The sequence below is a fragment of the Cloeon dipterum genome, chromosome 1 (genome assembly GCF_949628265.1).
Source record: "Cloeon dipterum chromosome 1, ieCloDipt1.1, whole genome shotgun sequence".
In the NCBI taxonomy this organism is placed as follows: Eukaryota; Metazoa; Arthropoda; class Insecta; order Ephemeroptera; family Baetidae; genus Cloeon; species Cloeon dipterum.
Genome location: NC_088786.1, coordinates 21,674,938 through 21,694,648, shown reverse-complemented (window position 1 = coordinate 21,694,648; position 19,711 = coordinate 21,674,938). Strand labels below are relative to the sequence as shown.

The 19,711-nt window shown below is 38.2% G+C and overlaps 7 protein-coding genes across 11 annotated transcripts; 3 read left to right on the top strand and 4 right to left on the bottom strand.

The window, feature by feature from the left end:
• The first annotated feature begins 45 nt into the window (after positions 1-45).
• Mettl5 (Methyltransferase like 5) lies at positions 46-3,057 on the top strand. 2 transcript variants are annotated; one of them, XM_065497254.1, is made up of 4 exons: positions 46-199; positions 263-379; positions 1,461-1,564; positions 1,616-3,057. In XM_065497254.1, exon 4 carries the CDS (start codon positions 1,747-1,749, stop codon positions 2,377-2,379), a length of 633 nt encoding a protein of 210 aa, XP_065353326.1. In that variant the 5' UTR covers positions 46-199; positions 263-379; positions 1,461-1,564; positions 1,616-1,746; the 3' UTR covers positions 2,380-3,057. The 2 variants fall into 2 exon arrangements, with proteins under 2 accessions (XP_065353326.1, XP_065353327.1); XM_065497255.1 differs by having other exon boundaries at positions 167-190.
• Positions 3,058-3,535: 478 nt separating this feature from the next.
• Positions 3,536-9,380, bottom strand: LOC135933936 (uncharacterized). Of its 4 annotated transcripts, none has more exons than XM_065475361.1 (7): positions 9,119-9,380; positions 6,923-7,050; positions 6,792-6,864; positions 6,126-6,216; positions 5,382-5,458; positions 4,880-5,057; positions 3,536-3,968 (listed from the first exon to the last, which is right to left on the bottom strand). In XM_065475361.1, exons 2-6 carry the CDS (start codon positions 6,998-7,000, stop codon positions 4,882-4,884), a joined length of 495 nt encoding a protein of 164 aa, XP_065331433.1. In that variant the 5' UTR covers positions 7,001-7,050; positions 9,119-9,380; the 3' UTR covers positions 3,536-3,968; positions 4,880-4,881. The 4 variants fall into 4 exon arrangements, with proteins under 4 accessions (XP_065331433.1, XP_065331432.1, XP_065331430.1 ...); XM_065475360.1 differs by having other exon boundaries at positions 3,536-4,009; positions 9,128-9,378; XM_065475358.1 differs by having other exon boundaries at positions 3,536-4,009; positions 9,119-9,377.
• A 312-nt stretch (positions 9,381-9,692) lies between these two features.
• DMAP1 (DNA methyltransferase 1 associated protein 1) lies at positions 9,693-12,157 on the top strand. Its single transcript, XM_065487211.1, has 8 exons — positions 9,693-9,728; positions 10,414-10,637; positions 10,701-10,867; positions 10,921-11,133; positions 11,190-11,297; positions 11,349-11,543; positions 11,596-11,895; positions 11,952-12,157. The coding sequence occupies exons 1-8, from the start codon at positions 9,721-9,723 to the stop codon at positions 12,117-12,119; spliced, it is 1,383 nt and encodes a 460-aa protein (XP_065343283.1). The 5' UTR covers positions 9,693-9,720; the 3' UTR covers positions 12,120-12,157.
• Positions 12,149-13,760, bottom strand: Cdc37 (cell division cycle protein 37). The gene is made up of 2 exons (XM_065487214.1): positions 13,629-13,760; positions 12,149-13,361 (listed from the first exon to the last, which is right to left on the bottom strand). The coding sequence occupies exon 2, from the start codon at positions 13,354-13,356 to the stop codon at positions 12,283-12,285; it is 1,074 nt and encodes a 357-aa protein (XP_065343286.1). The 5' UTR covers positions 13,357-13,361; positions 13,629-13,760; the 3' UTR covers positions 12,149-12,282.
• Positions 13,761-14,079: 319 nt separating this feature from the next.
• On the top strand, positions 14,080-14,532 carry Rrp47 (Ribosomal RNA processing 47). The gene has a single exon (XM_065485499.1). The coding sequence runs from the start codon at positions 14,080-14,082 to the stop codon at positions 14,530-14,532; it is 453 nt and encodes a 150-aa protein (XP_065341571.1).
• Positions 14,533-14,753: 221 nt separating this feature from the next.
• Positions 14,754-17,288, bottom strand: LOC135941639 (RING finger protein 212B-like). The gene is made up of 4 exons (XM_065487227.1): positions 17,147-17,288; positions 16,957-17,063; positions 15,178-15,906; positions 14,754-15,055 (listed from the first exon to the last, which is right to left on the bottom strand). Exons 3-4 carry the CDS (start codon positions 15,894-15,896, stop codon positions 15,052-15,054), a joined length of 723 nt encoding a protein of 240 aa, XP_065343299.1. The 5' UTR covers positions 15,897-15,906; positions 16,957-17,063; positions 17,147-17,288; the 3' UTR covers positions 14,754-15,051.
• Positions 17,289-18,280: 992 nt separating this feature from the next.
• Sce (E3 ubiquitin-protein ligase Sce) lies at positions 18,281-19,583 on the bottom strand. The gene is made up of 2 exons (XM_065484957.1): positions 18,670-19,583; positions 18,281-18,590 (listed from the first exon to the last, which is right to left on the bottom strand). Exons 1-2 carry the CDS (start codon positions 19,532-19,534, stop codon positions 18,379-18,381), a joined length of 1,077 nt encoding a protein of 358 aa, XP_065341029.1. The 5' UTR covers positions 19,535-19,583; the 3' UTR covers positions 18,281-18,378.
• Positions 19,584-19,711: the final 128 nt, after the last annotated feature.

Below are 19,711 nucleotides of genomic sequence, written 5' to 3'. Positions count from 1 at the left end.
ATCAGAGTGCAGCACAACCTTCATCAACAATGATTTTAGTGAAAACCAAGCTCACAATCACAATCAGCTGATCAAAGCCCGCATTCTGCCTTCTGCATCCGATCTGCTCAACTTACCTCTTGCCTGTCATTTTTGCAACAAAACCTCGTTCACTCAGCACACTATAACAAAACGCAACTTCATTTCCATAGTAAAAAGAGTATGAATGTCATTACATCTTTCATAAGAGCCTTATAAAATTGTACCTCTTTTCGTCTTTCAGGCGAGCCGAGTGGAAGTTTTAGCAGGCGTGTGTCACACGGAAAACCTGGTTACAAAACCTCACTGGAAATGTCTTTTCCATCTCAAACCCCGCCGGTCACCCCTAACATGAGACAAGGTTTGAACTTAAACTATTTAAACAGATTATTATGACATGTCACAATGGCAATAAATTAAACCAGGCTTCATCCTCGTTGCAAAAAATTGTCGTTTTTAATCTCTCAACTATAATTTTGATTGGAAGAATGTGGAGGTGTTGAAGCAAGAAACGAATTTGTGGAAGAGGGTGGTTTAGGAAGCGGTGGCAATGGAAGGCTCAGAAAATGTGATTAGTAACCCCAGCTACTTGCATTGTGATATTTGGAAAAAATTTGTAAGCGCTGAAAGGGGAAATTTTAGCTCACGGAACGAAAAGGCTCTCTACCACCTGTGAGATGTGCGTTTATTTAACAAAGGGGTGGCTTAGAATTTTTCACATTTGGTCTTTGGAGCTTGCCTCAATAATTGCCTCGTGAATAGGTGGATTGATATTTGTGCAGAAGTGTATGGAATTTTTATGTCGGAATTTTTTTGTACTTTTTAAGATGTGACGTTAGATATTGTATTGATTTTAATTGTTTTTTACTCATGTTTAGGACGTACTGGATGACGTCGAAACTATTGTCGAGAGATTAAAAACGACAATTTTTTGCAATGAGGATGAAGCCTGGTTTAATTTATTGCCATTATGAACACAACCTCGAGTGGTCGCCTATTTCAAAAATTAGATTATTATGTATTTATGAATCAGTGTTATATTTAATTATTACGACATTTGTTAAATTGAAACGGACTCCACAGACATCCTCGGTTCTTTAAAACTTATGTACCTCCTTAAATATTTCATTCCCAAACCAGTCCCTTTTTGTAAATTCTTTAGTATTTTATTAAAAAAAATCAGTTTATTCTGTTGCTGGTACCAGTTTGTGTTTTTACATGAAATAGGTACTTTATTGTATGATTTTATTATACATAATATAATGTTGCTAGATTTTGTATTTTTTATATATATTTTGGTAGTATCTGTGAATTATTGTTTTATTCATGAAAAATAGCTCCACTGTGTAGTCGGGTTAAAAAAAAACTCATTATTCCACCAATACGTGTTTTTAAATTTCAGAGCACTTTTAGAAAATTTAATAATTTCAAACATTTCACAGAGATACAAAACAAGAAGATCTTGGAAGACCTGCACCAACAGAAGAAGCAGCTGTTACTAAAACAAGGCACCCAACTCAGCAATGCCAGTGCTGCTCAAAACCAAGTAATATACAACACAATTTAATGATTGACGAAAATTGAAAATAATTTTTAGGCTCATGATGCCGGCAACCAGCGTAGCATTCAACTGCAGTTAGCCCATTCCCAGTCATTTGGATTTTTCGTGCCCCAAGACTCTGCCTTTGGCAATTTCATCCTTCCTGTCCTCCCCCGCTTTGACTCAAAATGAAGCTGCGCAAACTAGAAGAGCTGTTGCAACAACTGGATGGCTTCGAGAAGCCCAAAGTGCTGCTCGAGCAGTACGCAACCTCACCTCACGTTGCTGCCTGCATGCTTCACACCGCAGAAGAGTCTTTCGGGGATCTGGATGGAAAAGTGGTTGCTGACCTGGGTATGGGCTGTGGCACCCTGGCCATCGGAGCTGCTCTTCAGGGCGCTCGCGTTTGTTACGGCTTTGAAATAGACCAGGAGGCCATCAACATTGCCAAGCAGAATCTGGAGGAAACTGAAATAGCAGTGGAGATCATCAGGGGAGACGTCGAAGCTGGTTTAGGGTCGAGGTGGGAAAAAAGTGTGGACACAGTGCTGATGAACCCACCGTTCGGCACCAAAAAGAACAAAGGTGCGGACATGACATTCTTGCAGGAGGGCTTGAGGTTGGCAACACGTGCAGTTTACTCCCTGCACAAGACTTCGACCAGGCAGCACGTCCTGAGCAAGGCCAAACAGTGGGGTGTGGAAGCCAAGGTTGTTGCAGAGCTCCGCTACGATTTGCCTGCCACTTATCGATTCCACAAAAAACAATCAGTAGACATTGAAGTGGACTTCTTTAGATTTAGTTTCAACGATAATAATTAATTAAGTTGATATGTTTGCGGTGATTTGGGTGATTTCAAATTCATTAATTATTTTTGGTGCAACATTGCGGATGGACGCGTCATCTTAAATTATGCTTTGTGCACCACTGATACTTGTTTTGGGTTGGATCAAGTATGTGTCATGTGTTGCGTCAGATTTATTTATCGTAGGAAGTCATATTTTGCTTAACAGTGATTTGGGAGGATTTCTCCACCTACATAACGTTTTATTCCTCAATAAAGGGTTGTAAGGGTCATGGCCGGCATGAGATACATGTGGAAAAACATTACACTGGACTTGTGCCATCCACTGATCGCAAAATTTGAAATTCTTATGGTATACTCATTATATGTATTGAAATGGGTGATACATTTGGTCAAAAACTGAAACGAATTGGTATCAGGGCGCAATAAACCTAAGTGGTGGATCAAGCACTCGATAGGCACAATGTTCCTCCCCTAATGATCTTTGCATGGGACTATGTTGCCTCAAATGTCAGCCCAGATTCCATCCGTCATGATGCCCAGAATAATCAATGCTCTGCCTGTTGAAACCGATTTTTAAATATTAGGAAGCGTATAGTACCAAATATTACTATGATTCGTAAGAATTCTTCATTTTCATAATTTAGGTAATGAAATTGGCTCAGAAAAAATAAAAGTATTAGATCCAAAATAACTTGCCAGTCTTTAAATCCCAATTAATTGGTGTTCTCATGTTAAAATCTGACTGCTGAAATAATTTATTTGTGGAACTTCAGATATTATTAATTAAATTTAAGTCACTCATTTTGAGTTATACATGGCTCTTTTTTGATAATTTTACTGTGAAGAATGGTAAAACAGTTTTGTAATGGAGATTAAAAAGCAGTAAGAAGGTTAAACCTTATTTTTTTAAAAAAAGGACTTTAAATTTCTAATTACATAGTTGTGATTATTTAACCTGAAAACAGTCGTTGAGCACTTGGGAAAGTCCTCAAGTGTTCAAAGGAGACCTCTTGGAATGATGGCTCTAAGTGGAAAGAAAAGAAGCTGATACTGAAGGTTCGAAACCTGTGCTTCAGTGCCTTTTACGCAAATAATTGTTGGCTAGCCTATAATGGCAGCCAAGTAATAGAAAGAAATCAACAGGAATTTTAAGAAATTAACAAATTGAATTGCAATTATAATTTCAAAAACATAAAATGCTTTATTACTTACACTGTACAAGGATTTCATTGAGGGTAAATATTTTTGTACATGATAAGAAAAAAATAGTTTGAACTAAAGCTCACATCATGTTGCGAGCTCACTAGTGGATACTGACTATTCAGATTCAACTCTAAAGAGCCTTTCCTTTTTAAATAGGTGTATAAAATTTGCAAAATAGCAAAGGGAATCTTACAGGCAAGTGCGCACAGAGATCAAAGATTGCTCATCAGGAAGACAGCATAGGTGAGGTGAGAAGTGCTCCGATTTCAGCTTCCAACTCGCTGGGCATTGGACCACAGGAAGCCTAACACATCATCAGCTATATAGTTGGTGAAGGCTGGTCAGACTGGCCACTCTCTGGCTTTGCTCTTAGGTGAGCGCATGATCAACTGCTCCGTCCTCTCGATGCAGGACCGGTTATGCTTAGATCATTAGAGTTACTGAAAATGGAATCATATCAGTGTGCAAATTCCTCCTTGTAAGTAAATTTTTGTGCTTGAAAGGGGGACCTAACATGGGCAGCATGACTTTTTCTGCTCCATATTCCAATAAAAAAAGCTAATTCACAAATTTGTGAGCTTGGTTCATCTGGGGTGTCTAGCAAAATACCATTTGATCGCGCATTTTAATGCCTTCAAATGCCCTTATGAACACTGCGAAATAATATAGTAAAATGATTGCTTGTTCTACAAGATTCTCCCAAAAATTGCAGCCGGAAAAGAAATATAGAATAAATTATAAAAAAACGGGTCTAGGCGGTAAAATCTACATTCAGTTTAAAGAAACAGTGCACTGCAAATCATTTCACCTCTGGTTTTAAACAATGCAGTCCAGTGATTTTTGAGGCATACATTTTTGAGTGAACAAAACAATAAACCAAAATTGCAATATAACTTAAGTCGAAAAAATTTGTTCAATATTTTTTGTCTTTTCTCCTCCAAAAATTTCAATATGCTGTTAAAGGATACCAGACAAAGACAAAATTAATTTCTAATCTAAAACCTAAATTCAGCTCAGCCAATCATTAGAAACGTGAAAAATAATTGGTCAAGAACTTAGAATCTCTGATGTTCGTTTTACTCAGAAATCTAAACTGATTTTAGATTTATTTAGAACATCAAATGGAATTCTGTTATATTTATGTTAAGGGCTGAGGGACAAAGATTATATTTGAAATCGCAGCAGAATGGCACCATATTCTGTCAGTGGGCAAAGAAAACTGTCCCGAACGGTAAAAATAGTAAACATATATATTTTTTTTTGTAATTTTGGTATTCGGAAATAATTATGTCAAGAAGCAAAATTAATACCTTTATGGTGGAACACATTTAGTTGAATTTTTTGTCTGCGGTTTCTCTTGCGACAGCAGCAGTGCAGCAGGGGGTTGTGCACTGACCGCAGTGACTTCTTTCCCCTCGACCAATCGATTTCTGTCCGCATTACTGACGTCCGGCACATCGACGAAACGCAGTGAGCGCTCGCTCATCTCTGTAAGCAATAGGAATGGCTATAGATCAGCCAAAATAATACACCAGTATATTGTAATCAATTAATAGTTAGAAAACTCAATCAACGTCTTCACCGATTGTTTGATTTTTAACTTTATTTTCTCTATATAATAATTTCTAATTTTCTTAATTATATCAATCAGACTATTAAAGTTCTTGTATCAAAAACATTTAATTGCTAGAAGACTTTTAACCAAAGATAACAAATTTTATTGACTAAATAATTATCTCATTTAATTTTCTTTCACTATGGTTTATACAAAAAGATACATAAAAAATCATGAGGTTTAAAATTAAAAATTACCATGATCAAATTTTCTAAGGTTTTCTAAGATACAGTTGTTGAAAGAAAATAGCTTCCAGGCGCACCTTTTTAAGTCACTGTGAACAAATTAAAATTAGTTAATATTATTCATATATAACATTGCAAGGGGGTGATAAAAAATATTCTAATTGAAAAGAAGTTAAAATTGGCCTGTGTCACTTTACTCATGTGCATATCTTGTGCTGCAAAATTCTGAAAAGTAAATTTCCTTTGCCTAAAAACTAGGAAAGCTTATTTTAAGTTTCCAAGGTTTTGCTGCTTAAATTTCTAAGAAAATCGGCTCCAAAATTTGAATACTAATCAAGCACAGCAGGCACTATTTTTTGATTGAAAACCAGAATTCATTTCGCTGGGAAATTCAGCTCATAATTCTCACACTGTTGGATAGATCGCGATGAGAAGATTCAAAATTTCGCGAAATATTATTAACATTATAATATGTATTATGGCAAAAATTATATGATTTAACTTTTACTCAGACCTTATTTCATATAATTATGTATATGCAGACATGGGCAACAAAATTTTACATTAAAATTTTTCCTATTTTTGATCCCTACTTTATAATAAAATGGATATGGAGGCATAAAATACCATTTGAATTTTGGGCATTCAGGCCAAACTAAAATGTATCAAATGCAGTAATTGAAATCTTCAAAAGGGAACAATAAACACAATTCAAGTTTTTTAGGTGAGGCTACTATCCAATAGGCATAATCTTACCGCGTGGGTGATACAGGACTTTGTCGCTTTTGCGCTTGCGACTGTTGACGTTGAGTCAAGCGTAATGGGCGTTTTGATGAGCCATCAGGATCTGCATGACCAGAGTTCGTGAAAATTACAGAAATGATCCATATTTACTGTTGGAAATGCCCACAATACAGGAATACCATACACTATCTACGATAGGAAAATCTGGGTATCTTATCTATCATTATGCTGTGATTGATAGTTGATAAATATGCCATTTTTGCACAACCTCCAAGAACAATATCAATGATTATGAGCAATTGATTTTAATGTTGCTATCTTCCACTTAGCAACAGTCACTAAAGACAAAATGCATTTTTAGATTTAATTTGAGCCTATGATGTTTTCAAAACAAATGTGCTTATTATATTTGACAATAGAATTTTACATCCATAGTAATTTTTCTGGAATAATTATTAGTGTTAACAAAATCGAATGAGTTTTAAGCATTTTTTTGATTATTCATGACTGCGGGAATGTGCGAACAATCACTCTGAAGGACAGCATAATATATATTTAAAGTAAATAAAATATGAATAGGCAAACAAACAGCAAAAGACGAGCTTATTTATTTCTAAGAAGTTAATAAGATTTAACAATAAAATTGTTCTTAACAGCGATCAGTAAAGTTCCACTTACTCAGCTGCAAAGTGCCAAAGCCCGATGGTGCCTCTCCCTCTTTCGTTCTCGACTTCTTGGCGGGCGGGCTGTCCTACAGTAGGAAAGATCCACAAATATAACCAAATTCAAACCAAGTTTATTATTCTTACAGAATTTTTTGTTGATCTAGGGCTTTCCTGTGCCAAACTCTTCTTCCGCAACTCAGCGAGTTTACTTAAGTTTATCATTGGAGCAATTTATTTCCAATGGAAATCACGGCGAGCACCACACTTGCGACCTGCAAAAAGATGACATTCAATCCCATCAGCTTATGATATAGACAACGCAAAGTGCATTATATCAGGCGACATTTGGTTGGCTCCGAGCTTTTTGTTCGCATTATCGAAATGGGGGCGAATATATGAAGGGCTGCTCCTTTCCGCAACGGATTAAGATGCAAATAAATATGAAATATGTGATTTCTATAAGCCAATTATTGGAGTTTGGAAAAAAATCATTAAATTAAATTAATGTCTAATTATGAATTTGATAAAAAAAAAAGTTATAAGCGAATACTCACCAGGTATTATTCTCTAAGAAATATTGAATGAATAATTATATTTATTAAACACGAGAGTGTACAACCGAAGATAAACATAATCAAATAACAAACGATGTTTACATTTTTTACACAATTTCATTATGGTAGCGACTAGCGAGTCCTTGCGATCTCATTGGCCGAGAGTAATAAAAAGGTTCGTTTTAGGCACCTCTCTGTTCACAGGGGAAATAATAATTGTTCCATATTCATGATTAATACTTGGGATATAACAATAATAATATGAGAGTATACCTGGTTCAATTATGTTACCAAAATAATGTTTCAATTCACCAGTTGCATAAACCCTTAGTTATCAAAGCCGCCAACAGATGGCGCAACCACAGACTTTTTTAAAAATTTGGTTTTAAGCGGTTTTAAGGCATTTCCGCTGCCATTTCAGACTCAATCTAGCTATTTTGCTTTTTTAAATTAATTTGCTTTTTTTTTTGACGTGCTGAAAACCAAAATCGTTTCAGCCATTCGCCGTAGAAACGTTGGAAAATATTTTTTTTTTTCAAAAAATAGTTTTTCGCGATTCTACGGCGATTGGCTGAACCGATTTTGGTTTTCAGCACGTCAAAAAATAGCAAATTAATTGAAGAATGCACAGTAGCTAGATTGAGTCTGAAATCGCCACGGGTGCCTTAAATCGAAAGTCTACGGTGGCGCCATCTGTTGGCGGCTTCGAACACTTAGGGTTTATGCAACTGGTGAATTAATAATTATTTATGGAAAAATTAGTTTCCGCCAGGTTACATATTATACATCTCGCCAGTTAATATAAAAATGGGTGGCAAAAACTGTAAAAGTCGCGGCGAAAAGTGTAATTTTTCCATTATTAAAAGGCATAATTTTAATTTTTCGATAAATGATGATAAAAAATTGATTTCGTCCTGGTCCCGGCAAAATTGCGCAACGTTCGACAAACACCCAAATTTTCATTGCCGAATTGATTGTTGACCTTTTCTTGCAACAAGGAAATTCGCGTTTGGTTTTTGAAAGTTACGCAATTTTGCCGGGACCAGGACGATTTTATATGTATTTTTATGCATGTATGTCGTTTTTAAGAACCAAACGCGAATTTCCTTGCTGCAAGAAAAGGGCAACAATAAATTCGACAGCGAAAATTTGGGTGTTTGTTGAACGATGCGCAATGTTACCGCGACCAGGACAACGTAATTTTGTGATCAATAATTCAATACATAGCCATTTTTTTCTGTTCAAAATTTCTGTAAAAAAAATTACTAATCATCTGCCCCCGACGCGCGCGGTTTAGAGGAAAAAACCGCAACCATTGAAGTCCAAGCCTCGCTTTAGTGTGGTTTGGTTTAAAACCACCTCTCCGTAAACCGCACTGGCCTGTGCCTATGATGAAAGTTCCAGTAGTTCATATTTTTAATTTTTCTCAATTCACCCAATTCACTCTCATTGTGTCATGAGTCCAGTTTTGATTAAGTCTTGCAACACTGTATGCACTGCAGTGACCTTGATTGCCTTGACCTTCCTCAACTTTAAATTGACTGTGCCATGAACGGAGAACACTTTCCATGCGATGGGCCAGCAGTAGTTATTATGTATCGAGGCAAAATTATTTATTTTACCACGAATTAAGTGCAACTAATGCGCTGCTGACGCATGATAATTGCATGCCACAAAATTAGAGGAAAAATTCGAAAAATTGAGAGTGAATGGCGACGCCGCGGCCATGATGCAGAAGCACGATCCCAGTGAAAAACACGAAGAAATTTTGTGTTACGAAACATACCTGGACGACCAGGACGACCTGGACGAAAGATCAACTCATCGAGTCAGGAGCGAAAAGGTCGGTCAACACCAACGTAAAATCGAACTTTGAAAACGATGCTAAAGTGGAGGAAATAATTAAAGTGATGAGGAGACAACACCATTTCCAGTGATAGTGAGAGGTGAGATGACAAGAACTGAACGCTGAAAACATGTGAATTGTGAATGAAGAATGATACACAAAACAAAGTAATACGTCACCAGCATAGCAACGATAGCCCCTTTTGATAGGGTCAGCCTATGTAAGCTGAACCAATCGTAGGAGGGAAGGGCAGACACCATAGTAAAAAATAACAAGTAAATAAAAATATCAAGTAGTATTACTGTATATAATTATATAGAAATTTATCAATCCAAAAATAAATAAAACATTTAGGACTTAATGCAATAATACATATACATACTAATTTATCCATTTTTATTTCTGAAACAAGAGACTGGCGAAGTCGTAGTTGAGGATCATGTTGGTCAAACTGCATGGCTGTGGAAAAAGATGGGTTGGGCTCAACAAACAGCACAGACCAGAGAGTCAAGCATAAACAAATATGGCGCCGAAGCCGCCGAATGCCGCCGTACCTTGAACATACTTGTATGGAATTTTGAGCCGATTTTAAGCACTGCACTGCACTATTCATCCAAAATTTTTAAAAAAGCAAGAGAGGGTGAGAAGTAACATTGCTGTGACAACTGCGACTACTGCGAGCTCGTCATCAGAGGTTTAAAAAATAATTATACTGTATTTTTTTCGCATTGATATTGATAGAAAAGCATTATTATTTCGATTATTTCATGATTTCACCAATCATAATTATACAGTGCATTTTTGTGCATTGATTTTCTCTTTTAAAAAGGGAAATAAGGAGTCTTAACCTAGATTTTTCGATATTTCATTAACTTCTTTAAAAATAAAATTGCGTCTGAGTTTGCAGTTTCCCAAATGTATGATACATATTGCGAAATGCGCAAAATATATTGTTAAATAATAATTGTGTACCTAGTATTATGCTATTACTTTGATCATGAGTTTCATCGATTAGATAAATTGCTAATGCTACTAAAAGCCTGCCTTTTTCTCGCAAATATGAATGTGGCATTCTATATTAATGTATGTTGATTTTAATTTATGATTATATAATAATTTGTTTGAAGAAATAAAACTGAATTAAAAATTGAATCTATGTACACATATTCATAAAAGATAAATTCTATAACCATGTATCACGTATCACATTGTAATTTGAATTGTTCTTATTCCAGTTCAAGAATCATGGCTGACATACGGGACATATTAGACATAAACGAGGCTCCTGTCCCTCAGGAGCCCATGACTAAGGAATCTATACTGGGTCATGAAAAGCATCGGAAGAAGCCAAAACCTCTTCGGGATGTGGTAAAGAGGCCTGAAGGCATGCACAGAGAGCTGTATGCTTTGCTTTACACTGACAACAAAGACGCTCCTCCTCTAATACCTTCAGACACTGGTAAAAAAGCGTAAACATTGGATATGTTAATTCATATAATTTTTTTGCATTTTTGCCTTCCAGTTGGGACGGGTTATAAACAGATGAAAGCCAAGCTTGGCATGCGAAGAGTTAGACCATGGAAGTGGATGCCCTTTACAAACCCCGCCAGGACAGATGGTGCTGCTTTTCATCACTGGAGAAGAGCTGCTGATGAAGGCAAAGAGTACCCATTTGCTCAGTTCAATAAGGTTTGTGCATTATTGGAATATTTTCATGGATACGTAACTTTATTTATATGCAGAAAGTACCAGTTCCAACTTACACAGACGCAGAATACCAGCAGCACTTGAATGTTGATAGCTGGACAAAGGAAGAGACTGACTCACTCTTTGACCTATGCCGTAGATTTGATCTGAGATTTGTGGTAATTCATGATAGGTGGCAAACAGAAAAGCAAAGATCCATCGAAGAACTCAAATCTCGCTACTACGAAGTGTGTGGGCTCTTAACAAAGGTTAAATTTTAACAAAACAACAACTGACTTGTATTTAACAAGCCATTTTCAAGCAGGCAAGATCAACAGGGCCGCATGAGCCAAAAGTTTTTGTTTTTGATGCTGAGCATGAGAGGAGGAGAAAAGAGCAGTTAAAGAGGCTGTTCGACAGGAAGCCAGAGCAGGTAAATTTTGTTGACTTGATGTTCCTGCTGTATGTAAATATATTTCTGTAGATTGAAGAAGAGCAAATGCTGCTTGCTGAGCTCAGAAAGATAGAAGTCCGTAAGAAGGAACGAGAAAAGAAAACGCAGGACTTGCAAAAATTGATCACAGCCGCAGACAGCCAAGCTGAACCGCGAAAGCTGGACAAGAAGGCTCAAAAGAAAAAAGTGCCCCAACAGCAGGCTCGCCCGAAACCAGAGGCAGTGGTAACACAAATAATTAAACCCCCAACCTTGTTCTTACTTGTGCTTTCATCAGCCCACATTGGACTTCACGGGAATTAAATTTCCGGACTTTAAAAATAGTGGCGTGTTTCTGAGATCGCACAGGATGAAACTGCCCTCGAACGTCGGACAGAAGAAGAGCAAGGCGATTGAACAGATGCTGCAAGAGCTCGGCGTTGAGGTTAACCCCATGGCCACACCCGAAATTTGCACGCATTTCAATGAGCTGAGAAGTGACATGGTTCTCCTCCACGAGTTGAGGTCAGCATTGACCAACAGTGCTTATGAACTACAAACTCTTCGCCACCAGCATGACGCTCTCTGCCCAGGAAAGGTATTATTGTAACTTGATTTGAAGGGATGACAAATTAAATTATCATTTTGCTCCAGAACGTGCAGCACAAGCCTCTCCCCCTGCCGACCAGCACGCTAACCCCTCTCTGCAACACCTCTTCAACCACCCAGATTCAACAAAGTCCAACTAAGATACAAGGTGGGGAAATCATTGACGTTGTCGGCTCGCCTGGAACCCCGACTGTCGTAACACCATCAAATTAAAAGATTATCGTAGGAATAAAATGAATTAGTTTAATAAATGGCATCAATTTTATTTTAATAATTCCATAAACATATTTACAACAGTGAAACTAACTCTTATTTTGACGCAATTAATAAGAAAAGAAATGCTTGCAAAAGCATACATTTTGTCTTGATAGTTAAGTTAATCAACATCTGGACCATCATCAGTAGCAGAGCTGGATGGGACCTTGACAGCCTCCTCTGCTTCCTTTTTCTTTCCATCAGGAACCCACATTCCAGAGTCGATGCATCGCTTCAGATGATACTTGGCTTCCTCCTCAGGCATGGTACTCAGTACCTGCTGCAACATGGGGATGTCCTTCCTGTCAAAGCAATCTTGCAGCTCTTTCGGAAGAGACTCAAACACCTCCACTGGATCTAGGCCACCTGGTCCAAGCCGCTTCTGTCGTTCTTCCTCCTCTATCTCCTCCATGATTAGCTGCAGCTTCTGCTTGGCCCTGGTGCGGATCCTCTCCTTCAGACTGTTAAGTTCGTCGTTGAAACTTGCCAAGTATTCAGCTTCAGAGCTCTCCATTCTCTTGTAGAACGCTGGCACGCAAGCCCTCGGGTCAACTTTCATGTGCTTGGCCAGCTCCATGATGAACTGCATGCAAATGCACTGGTGAGCGACGTGCTCCATCAAACTGCTTTTGCTTTCCATCTCCAGGTTGATGCACCAGATCAGCAGATAATGGGCGGTGTCTTCGCACACCAACTGAGGGTATTCCGTCAAAAATTTCTTGCTGTCTTCGAATCGGCGTAGCATACCGTACTTCTTCAAAAGACTCTCGTATTTAGCAGTGAATTCCTTCAATCGTTTAGCCTGCTCCTCCTCGCTCAGTGGCTCCTCTTCTTTTTTCGGTGGAGGGTTGTTAATGACAGTTTTGCTGAATCCAGACGTGCTGATCGTGTCAACATTCCAGGGGCGTAGTTTTTCCTTTTTCTTTACATCCAGCTCCAATTCTTCAATTTTCTTTCGTTCAGCTTCTAACTGTTTTAGTGCAAATGCGCTCGGACTTTCGCTTGACGCTTTTAATTTTTTTTCAAACTCTGCTTTCTCTTTTGCGAGCCTCTCTTGCTCCCTCTTCTCTTCCTCCATTCTTTGCACTCTAGCTTCATGTCTCCATTTAAACAACGATGGTGTGTCAATATTTGGATGGGTGTCGTCTTCATCATCAGAAATTTCGATGTCCTTCCACTTGCTGTAGTCCACCATTTTAACTGAAAATTTGTAGAAGACTGTCAGTGATTTTTCTAGAAATGATCCGCTTATCTCTCCCAATCAAGTAAATTGAAAAACTGGGGTATTTTCGGGGATATAGATTCAATAATTCTACGGTTTCTAGAAATTTCTATCGATCGGAAAAGGATAGCCCGCAACATCACAATTTTCAACCCCTCCGGATAATTTTTTGACAAAATGGGTTAAATTAGATTAATATTATCAATATCATGGCCATAACAAATATTTCAGTTCATTATATTTACCTCAGTGGTGAAGCTAACAACTCGAAGTGGAAACTCTCGGAGGAATTATTAAGAATCGAGGACTGCGAATACTCTTCTGCGATCCGCTGTGTTGCTGAAGACTATAAACAAATGGGCGTGGTCTCAGAATCATTGCTGCATTAAATAATAGATAATAGATGGCGCAGCGTTGCTCTTCACTCTTCCCTGTTTAAGTTAGTGGTACAATGTGTATTATACTAAGCGTTCAGTAAATAACAAACAAACCAACGTGTCGTAGTGTGGATCTCAGTTTAGAAAAAATTATTTTAGTAATAAAAGGTAGGTTTGTGCGTTTGATTCAGATGGTTTGATAATAACGATAATAATTATTTATGGAGATATGTATGTGATATTATAATATACATAATGTATCTAATATGTATTTTTTTGTATTATGTAGTTTCAAATTCTTTGACCTTTTTTTCACAGGATGACCGAGACCAAGCGGAGTGACGACTTGTCCGAGTTGAATAACAAGGAATTGGAAAAAAATGTCTCAACGCTTGGAGAGAAAATTGACCAAGTTGACGAACTTTTGTCTATGCTTTCATCTCCAGAATTTGAGGATAAATACAATAATTTGGATGCAGCAAACAAGGCACAGATCGACCTCTTCAAGACCTACACCATCAACTCATTGTTCTGGGTGTACTTAAAAACGAAAGGAAAAAATGCTACAAGCCATCCTGTTAAAAATGCACTAGGTAGGGTGAAAGAACATTTGGACAAAGCCAAACAGTTGAAGGACAGAGCGGCAGCACCAAGACTGAATCAAGGTGTTGCGAAGCGATTCATTCGAAGCGGACTGTGGGAGCCTAAAGACCAACCTGTTCAGCAAAATGGAAAAAACCATAAAGTGTTTGGGAAGAGGAAGCGTGAATAGACAGTGACTGAAAATATGGAGCATACACTTTAATTGTGAAAAATAAATAATCATCTTAGACTTTCTACTAGCTCAACTTAAGTATCCTAAATCTGACCACCATCTCTATAGCATTTATGCCAGCCGTTGACTCGCATTGTTAAGATAATCTTCGCAGTGTTAAGGAGATATCTGAGAAATTCTGGAATCTGTTCCTGGCTGCCCAATGACAGAGATCGCAAAAGGTGGTTAATTAAGTAGCTCTAAAATCTCAACATTCTAATTTTCGCACCTTTCCAGGGGCATATAATATTTAATTTCAGGCGTTTCAATTAAAGGTCAAGGTGCGGGCAGGCGGTGTTATTGGGACCTGATGAGCTCGCAACACATGGGATGTGCTGAGCAGAAGTTGTAAAATTACAGACATGTTGAATATTTTCCTCAATTTGTTAACGTCACTAGTCAACTTTCAAGCCAAACAATATCAGTGTAGGAGGGGCTCCATCAAATTCAACAGGCGTGAAGACTGATTGCAATCTATTATCTGTCACAAATAATTAATTACATTTCTGCATAAATACCGTGCAAAGTAAAAACATTGAATAACTTAAGGCCTCTAGCCTCTAACACTGGACTCATCAATCTGACAGCACCAATATTTCTTACATTTTGCCCCCACTTCTACCAGAATCTGGAGTATAGTTGCCTAACCGTTCTCTTGGGCTGCACTTCTGCCTGTTGCTTATGTCTCTGCTGTTCGTAACCTTTCCATGTGCAGCTGACACGTTGCCCGTTCTGTTGTAGTTTAACATATCTGATGTTCCAGCAAAATGAGGCGAAACTCTTTTCTCCGCCTGCTGGCTGTGCCCAAAACCAGCAGTCATTTGGGAGCTAACTGAAGGCGCAGGCGAGAGGAAAGAAGGAGTCCGTGGGGAAGTCAGGTGCATGTTGTTTCGCAGGGGCGTCTGGAGAGCAGCTGTCATCTGCTTGAATTGAATCAACTTATTCTCGAGTTTGGCGATGTATTTGGCTTGCTCGATCATCTTTGCTCGCAACTTCTTATTCTCCTCAGACAGCTGGTTCTCGATGGACCGATTGGCACGCAGCATGACCAGACGCTGTCGGTGGCCTTTCTGGAAGGCGTATATTTGGAGTGCTTTTCGGATGGTTTCCTCTGGGTCAGAGAAATAACTCTGGATCTCAGGAGGCATGTTTGAGCTCAGCGGCAGGCAGTTACATTTCGAGCCGCACACTTTGCACGCAGGGTTGGTGCTGCTCTCGACACATTGCGAGCAGAAGATGTGGCCGCAGCTAGTCAATTGGAATCGCAGGACTTTGTCCTGGCAAGGTTGCCTGCTGCAGTTGTTGCAGTGTATCCAATCCATAATTGCATTCCTGTCGACACAATTTCACCAAACATCAAAATTCATAAAGTTGTTATCAGGAAATCAAGTAATTTTGATGCTACATCCCACGATTTGAATAATTTTAACGTGTATCATAAATAATTGATTTTTTTATTCAAAACAAGATTTTCTTGCGAAAATAAAAATATATTTTAACTTCCCGCGCTAACAGCTAATAGTTAATTTTATGTATTGGAAAACTTAACAACCTAGTTCAACATAATCAAACCTCTTCCAAAATTTTACAAATATAACAAATAATTTTGTTTCATAAAATGTCAGAATTGTAATGAATTTTATCCTATTTCAATGTGATTTCGCAATAATGTGTCACAGATGAAAAATGTATAAAAATTAATTAATTCAATAAAATACCACGTCCACGTATATAATTTTGTGCAATATAAACGTATTATAATACGACTATGATTCAACCTTGTTTAAAAAAATTTAATTGTATTGTAGATTCTTCCCAAGATATCAAGTAAATAATATTACCAGAATAGTACGTAGGGCAAGAAATTCTTTGCAGGCTAGCTGTGACTAGCGTACACAATTATTTTTTTGTACATATCTACATTATATATATATATATATATATATATATATATATATATATATATACATATTACGTACTTACTACGATGCGTTTGGAAAATTTTGTAAAATAATAATCAAAACTTTGCAGTGTATATTTATGGTAAAGTTCGCAAAGTTACAGTTTCTGCCGCGTTACACATCTCGCAAGTTCTTATGAGAATCCCATGTTAAAGTAGGGGTGGTGAAAACAGTAACTCGGCGGCGAAAACTGTAGCTTTTCCATATGTAAAATACATACATACATACATAAATGTACACACATACATTAAGTTGAAAAGTTTTGATCTACATATTTTCTTGAGAAAAAGTACGGAATATTCCTAGTTTCTCGTATGGGCATAAGTATATGTAATATTGATAATATCATAAATTTTTGAGCTTGTTTTACGTTTAATTTTGGGATTTTATATTATGGTATTACGGGTTTTCCCCGATTTACCTGTTTTTCAATCAGCATTCAGACTTCTCTTTCCCGCCGACAGTTCACGTTAATTCACACGTCGTCAGGTTCATTCAATCGGCGCTTACAATTAGTGATCGTGCAAGCTACACAAATTTCCACATATTAGGCATGAGCAACAGCAAAATCGGCAAAATCCAACTAATCCATTTCAGATCAAATAATTCACCTAATATGTACATAATCCATCAGAGATCATCTTCGGTGGGGGTCTTTCCAAAATGATGTGTATGTATGCAAAATTAGTTACATACTTTTAGTTGCGGATGATGAACTGATTGTGATTGGGTTATAGCGTTTAACAAATGAAAAGTGGGAAAAGTGAAAGAGAAATGAGTGTCGAGAATGAGAGAGAGAGAGAGAGAGAGAGAGAGAGAGAGAGAGAGAGAGAGAGGGGTGTAGGAGGACGAGACGAGACATCGAAACACGCGCAGCACGACGTGCCCGACTCGCAACATTGGTTGGAGATGGAAACCAATGGAAACTGAATCTTTTGTCTTTTAATTTATTTTTTCTCTTCCTCATCATTTCATTATGTTCTTGACCCTCCCCATCCCATCAGACAGTCAATGCTCAATGCGAGCCTGCTATAATGGTTAAAATATAATGAGCGAGAGTAAGGGAAGACGAAAAGTAATTTAGGTACATATGTAATAAAGTATATTGTCTCTCTCGCGTTTTTGGGGAAAAAATACTACCATCCCCAATTTTTTTTTTAATTAATTGAAATTTCACGCGCGCTGTAACGCTGTAACTCACTTGAAATTCAATCATTTTATGACGGCAGCACAAAAATTAAATTGAAAATAAATTCGAGTTTATTTTTCGATTGTTTGCTTCACTGTACTAATTGTAAACTCTCAAGCATTCAGTCAAATAGTGATGTATGCGTCATCAAAACTTTAACCAATTTTGAGGATTAGATGATAGCCCTAGAAAAAAACTCAGATTTCTCCCTCCTCTCCCATGCAGTAGTCCCGGAAAAATTTTGGGTAAAAAAAGGAACAAAAGATATCCCAATACCGCCCGTGTTAAATTTTCAGCTATCTTGTTTGGCACTCATTTAATCAGAAGTTCAAGTAAAAGATTTTATGTGAACATCAACGCAGGCTCATTGACTTTAAGTCTTGCATTCCATTGCAAAACTGTGTCACTGGGTATTCACTCTTGCTGGAAGAAAATTTAGTGATAATTATTGTTTCTTTTTTCAACGTTTGTATGTAAATGTTAACATGTTTCTAGCCTTTAGAAACTTTATGAAGGTGGCCTTAATTTAAAATTACACCTAACTCATATTATATCGTGTAGTTAAATAGGTAATTTTATTTATATCTTAGAATACACAATTGAAATTCACATATTGATCAAACAAATTTACAGTCTAGATAAATGTCAAGCAGATCATGATTCTTTCCATGAGTAGAACATTTCAAGTGGGTCTTTGACCTTCCAGAATCGATCGATGACATGGCTCAAAGTCTGGTTTCCATTGAGGACAACATAATGTCCTGCAGTTGGCGAAATGTAGATACAGAAGTTGATGAGACTCTCTTTTGGTCCGGAATGCAGATCGATTGCAATGCGCATCGCTAAATACTTGCTCAAATGGTCAACTGAAATAGATCAGTAAAATTTAGAATTTAAAATTTCAAAGAAAATAATACAAAATGCTGCTCAGCTGTTTAAATTTACCTGTCGCATTGGCTGTAGTTTTCAAAAATCGAATAGAGTTCTCCTTAAGAGCCTTGACAGCGGCGTTGTTGGGCATCTCTGTCGGGTGAGGCTTAAAGACCAACTCGATTTCGTTTGAAGACTGGTCTGACGAGTTTTCTCCTTCTCCAGTGGATTCGTGTCCCATGTCGGATCCGGAATCGTCAGAGGACAAAACTTTCATCTTCTTCGGCTTATTTTGCTGTTGCGGCGGTTGTTGCTGCTGTTGCGGCGGTGGTTGAGTCTGCTGCAGTTGCTGTCCTGAGGAAGACGCTGGCACTGGGCTGGGAGCGTGGCTTGAGCTGCCCTGAGCCTCTGGTTGTGGATTTGGAGTCGACGGAGCAGTCCCAGTCGGCGTCGTGTCCGCTTCTGTGCCTTTGGGACGGCGCTGGGGCCGGTTTTGGTTCTGCAGCTTGATGCCCTCTGAAATGGAATTCATCAGGGCGGCTTGGCTGTGGCTCTTGTTCAACTTGGCCATCACCCGCTCCTGGTGGGCTTCGTACTCATCTCTGCTCGGGTAGATTTTCTGGATAAGCGAGTCAAAGTTGGGATCTGGACGCAACGATCGCTTGGACACTAGTTTTTTGCGACAAGTCGGGCATTCTTTGTTTCCAGAGCGAAGGGCGGTGATGATGCAGTCGGAGCAGAACCTATGGAGACACTCTTTCGTGGTCATTGTCTTCTTTAGCATGTCCAAGCAAATCGGACACATCAATTCACTGTGCAGGCTTCGCGGAGACACTGCTATTTCCGAATTGTCCGTAACCGGATTCTGCTGCGTCCGGTGTAGTTCGTACAGGGACAGTTCCCATGTCTTGGTCAGTCCAGCGGCGTCGCTAGCGGACATCTTTGTTTTGTTTTGAATGTCTTCTCTGTTTCTGTTTTCTAGTTCGGCTGTTTGCTGTTTCTGCTTTCTGCTTTACGGCTGCCAACAGAACAGAAGCAAAAAAGAGGAGGATTAGAGACCCTCCCCCTCTGGAAGTTGCGAATTGCATAATAATCCAGGGAGAGGGGAGACGTACGA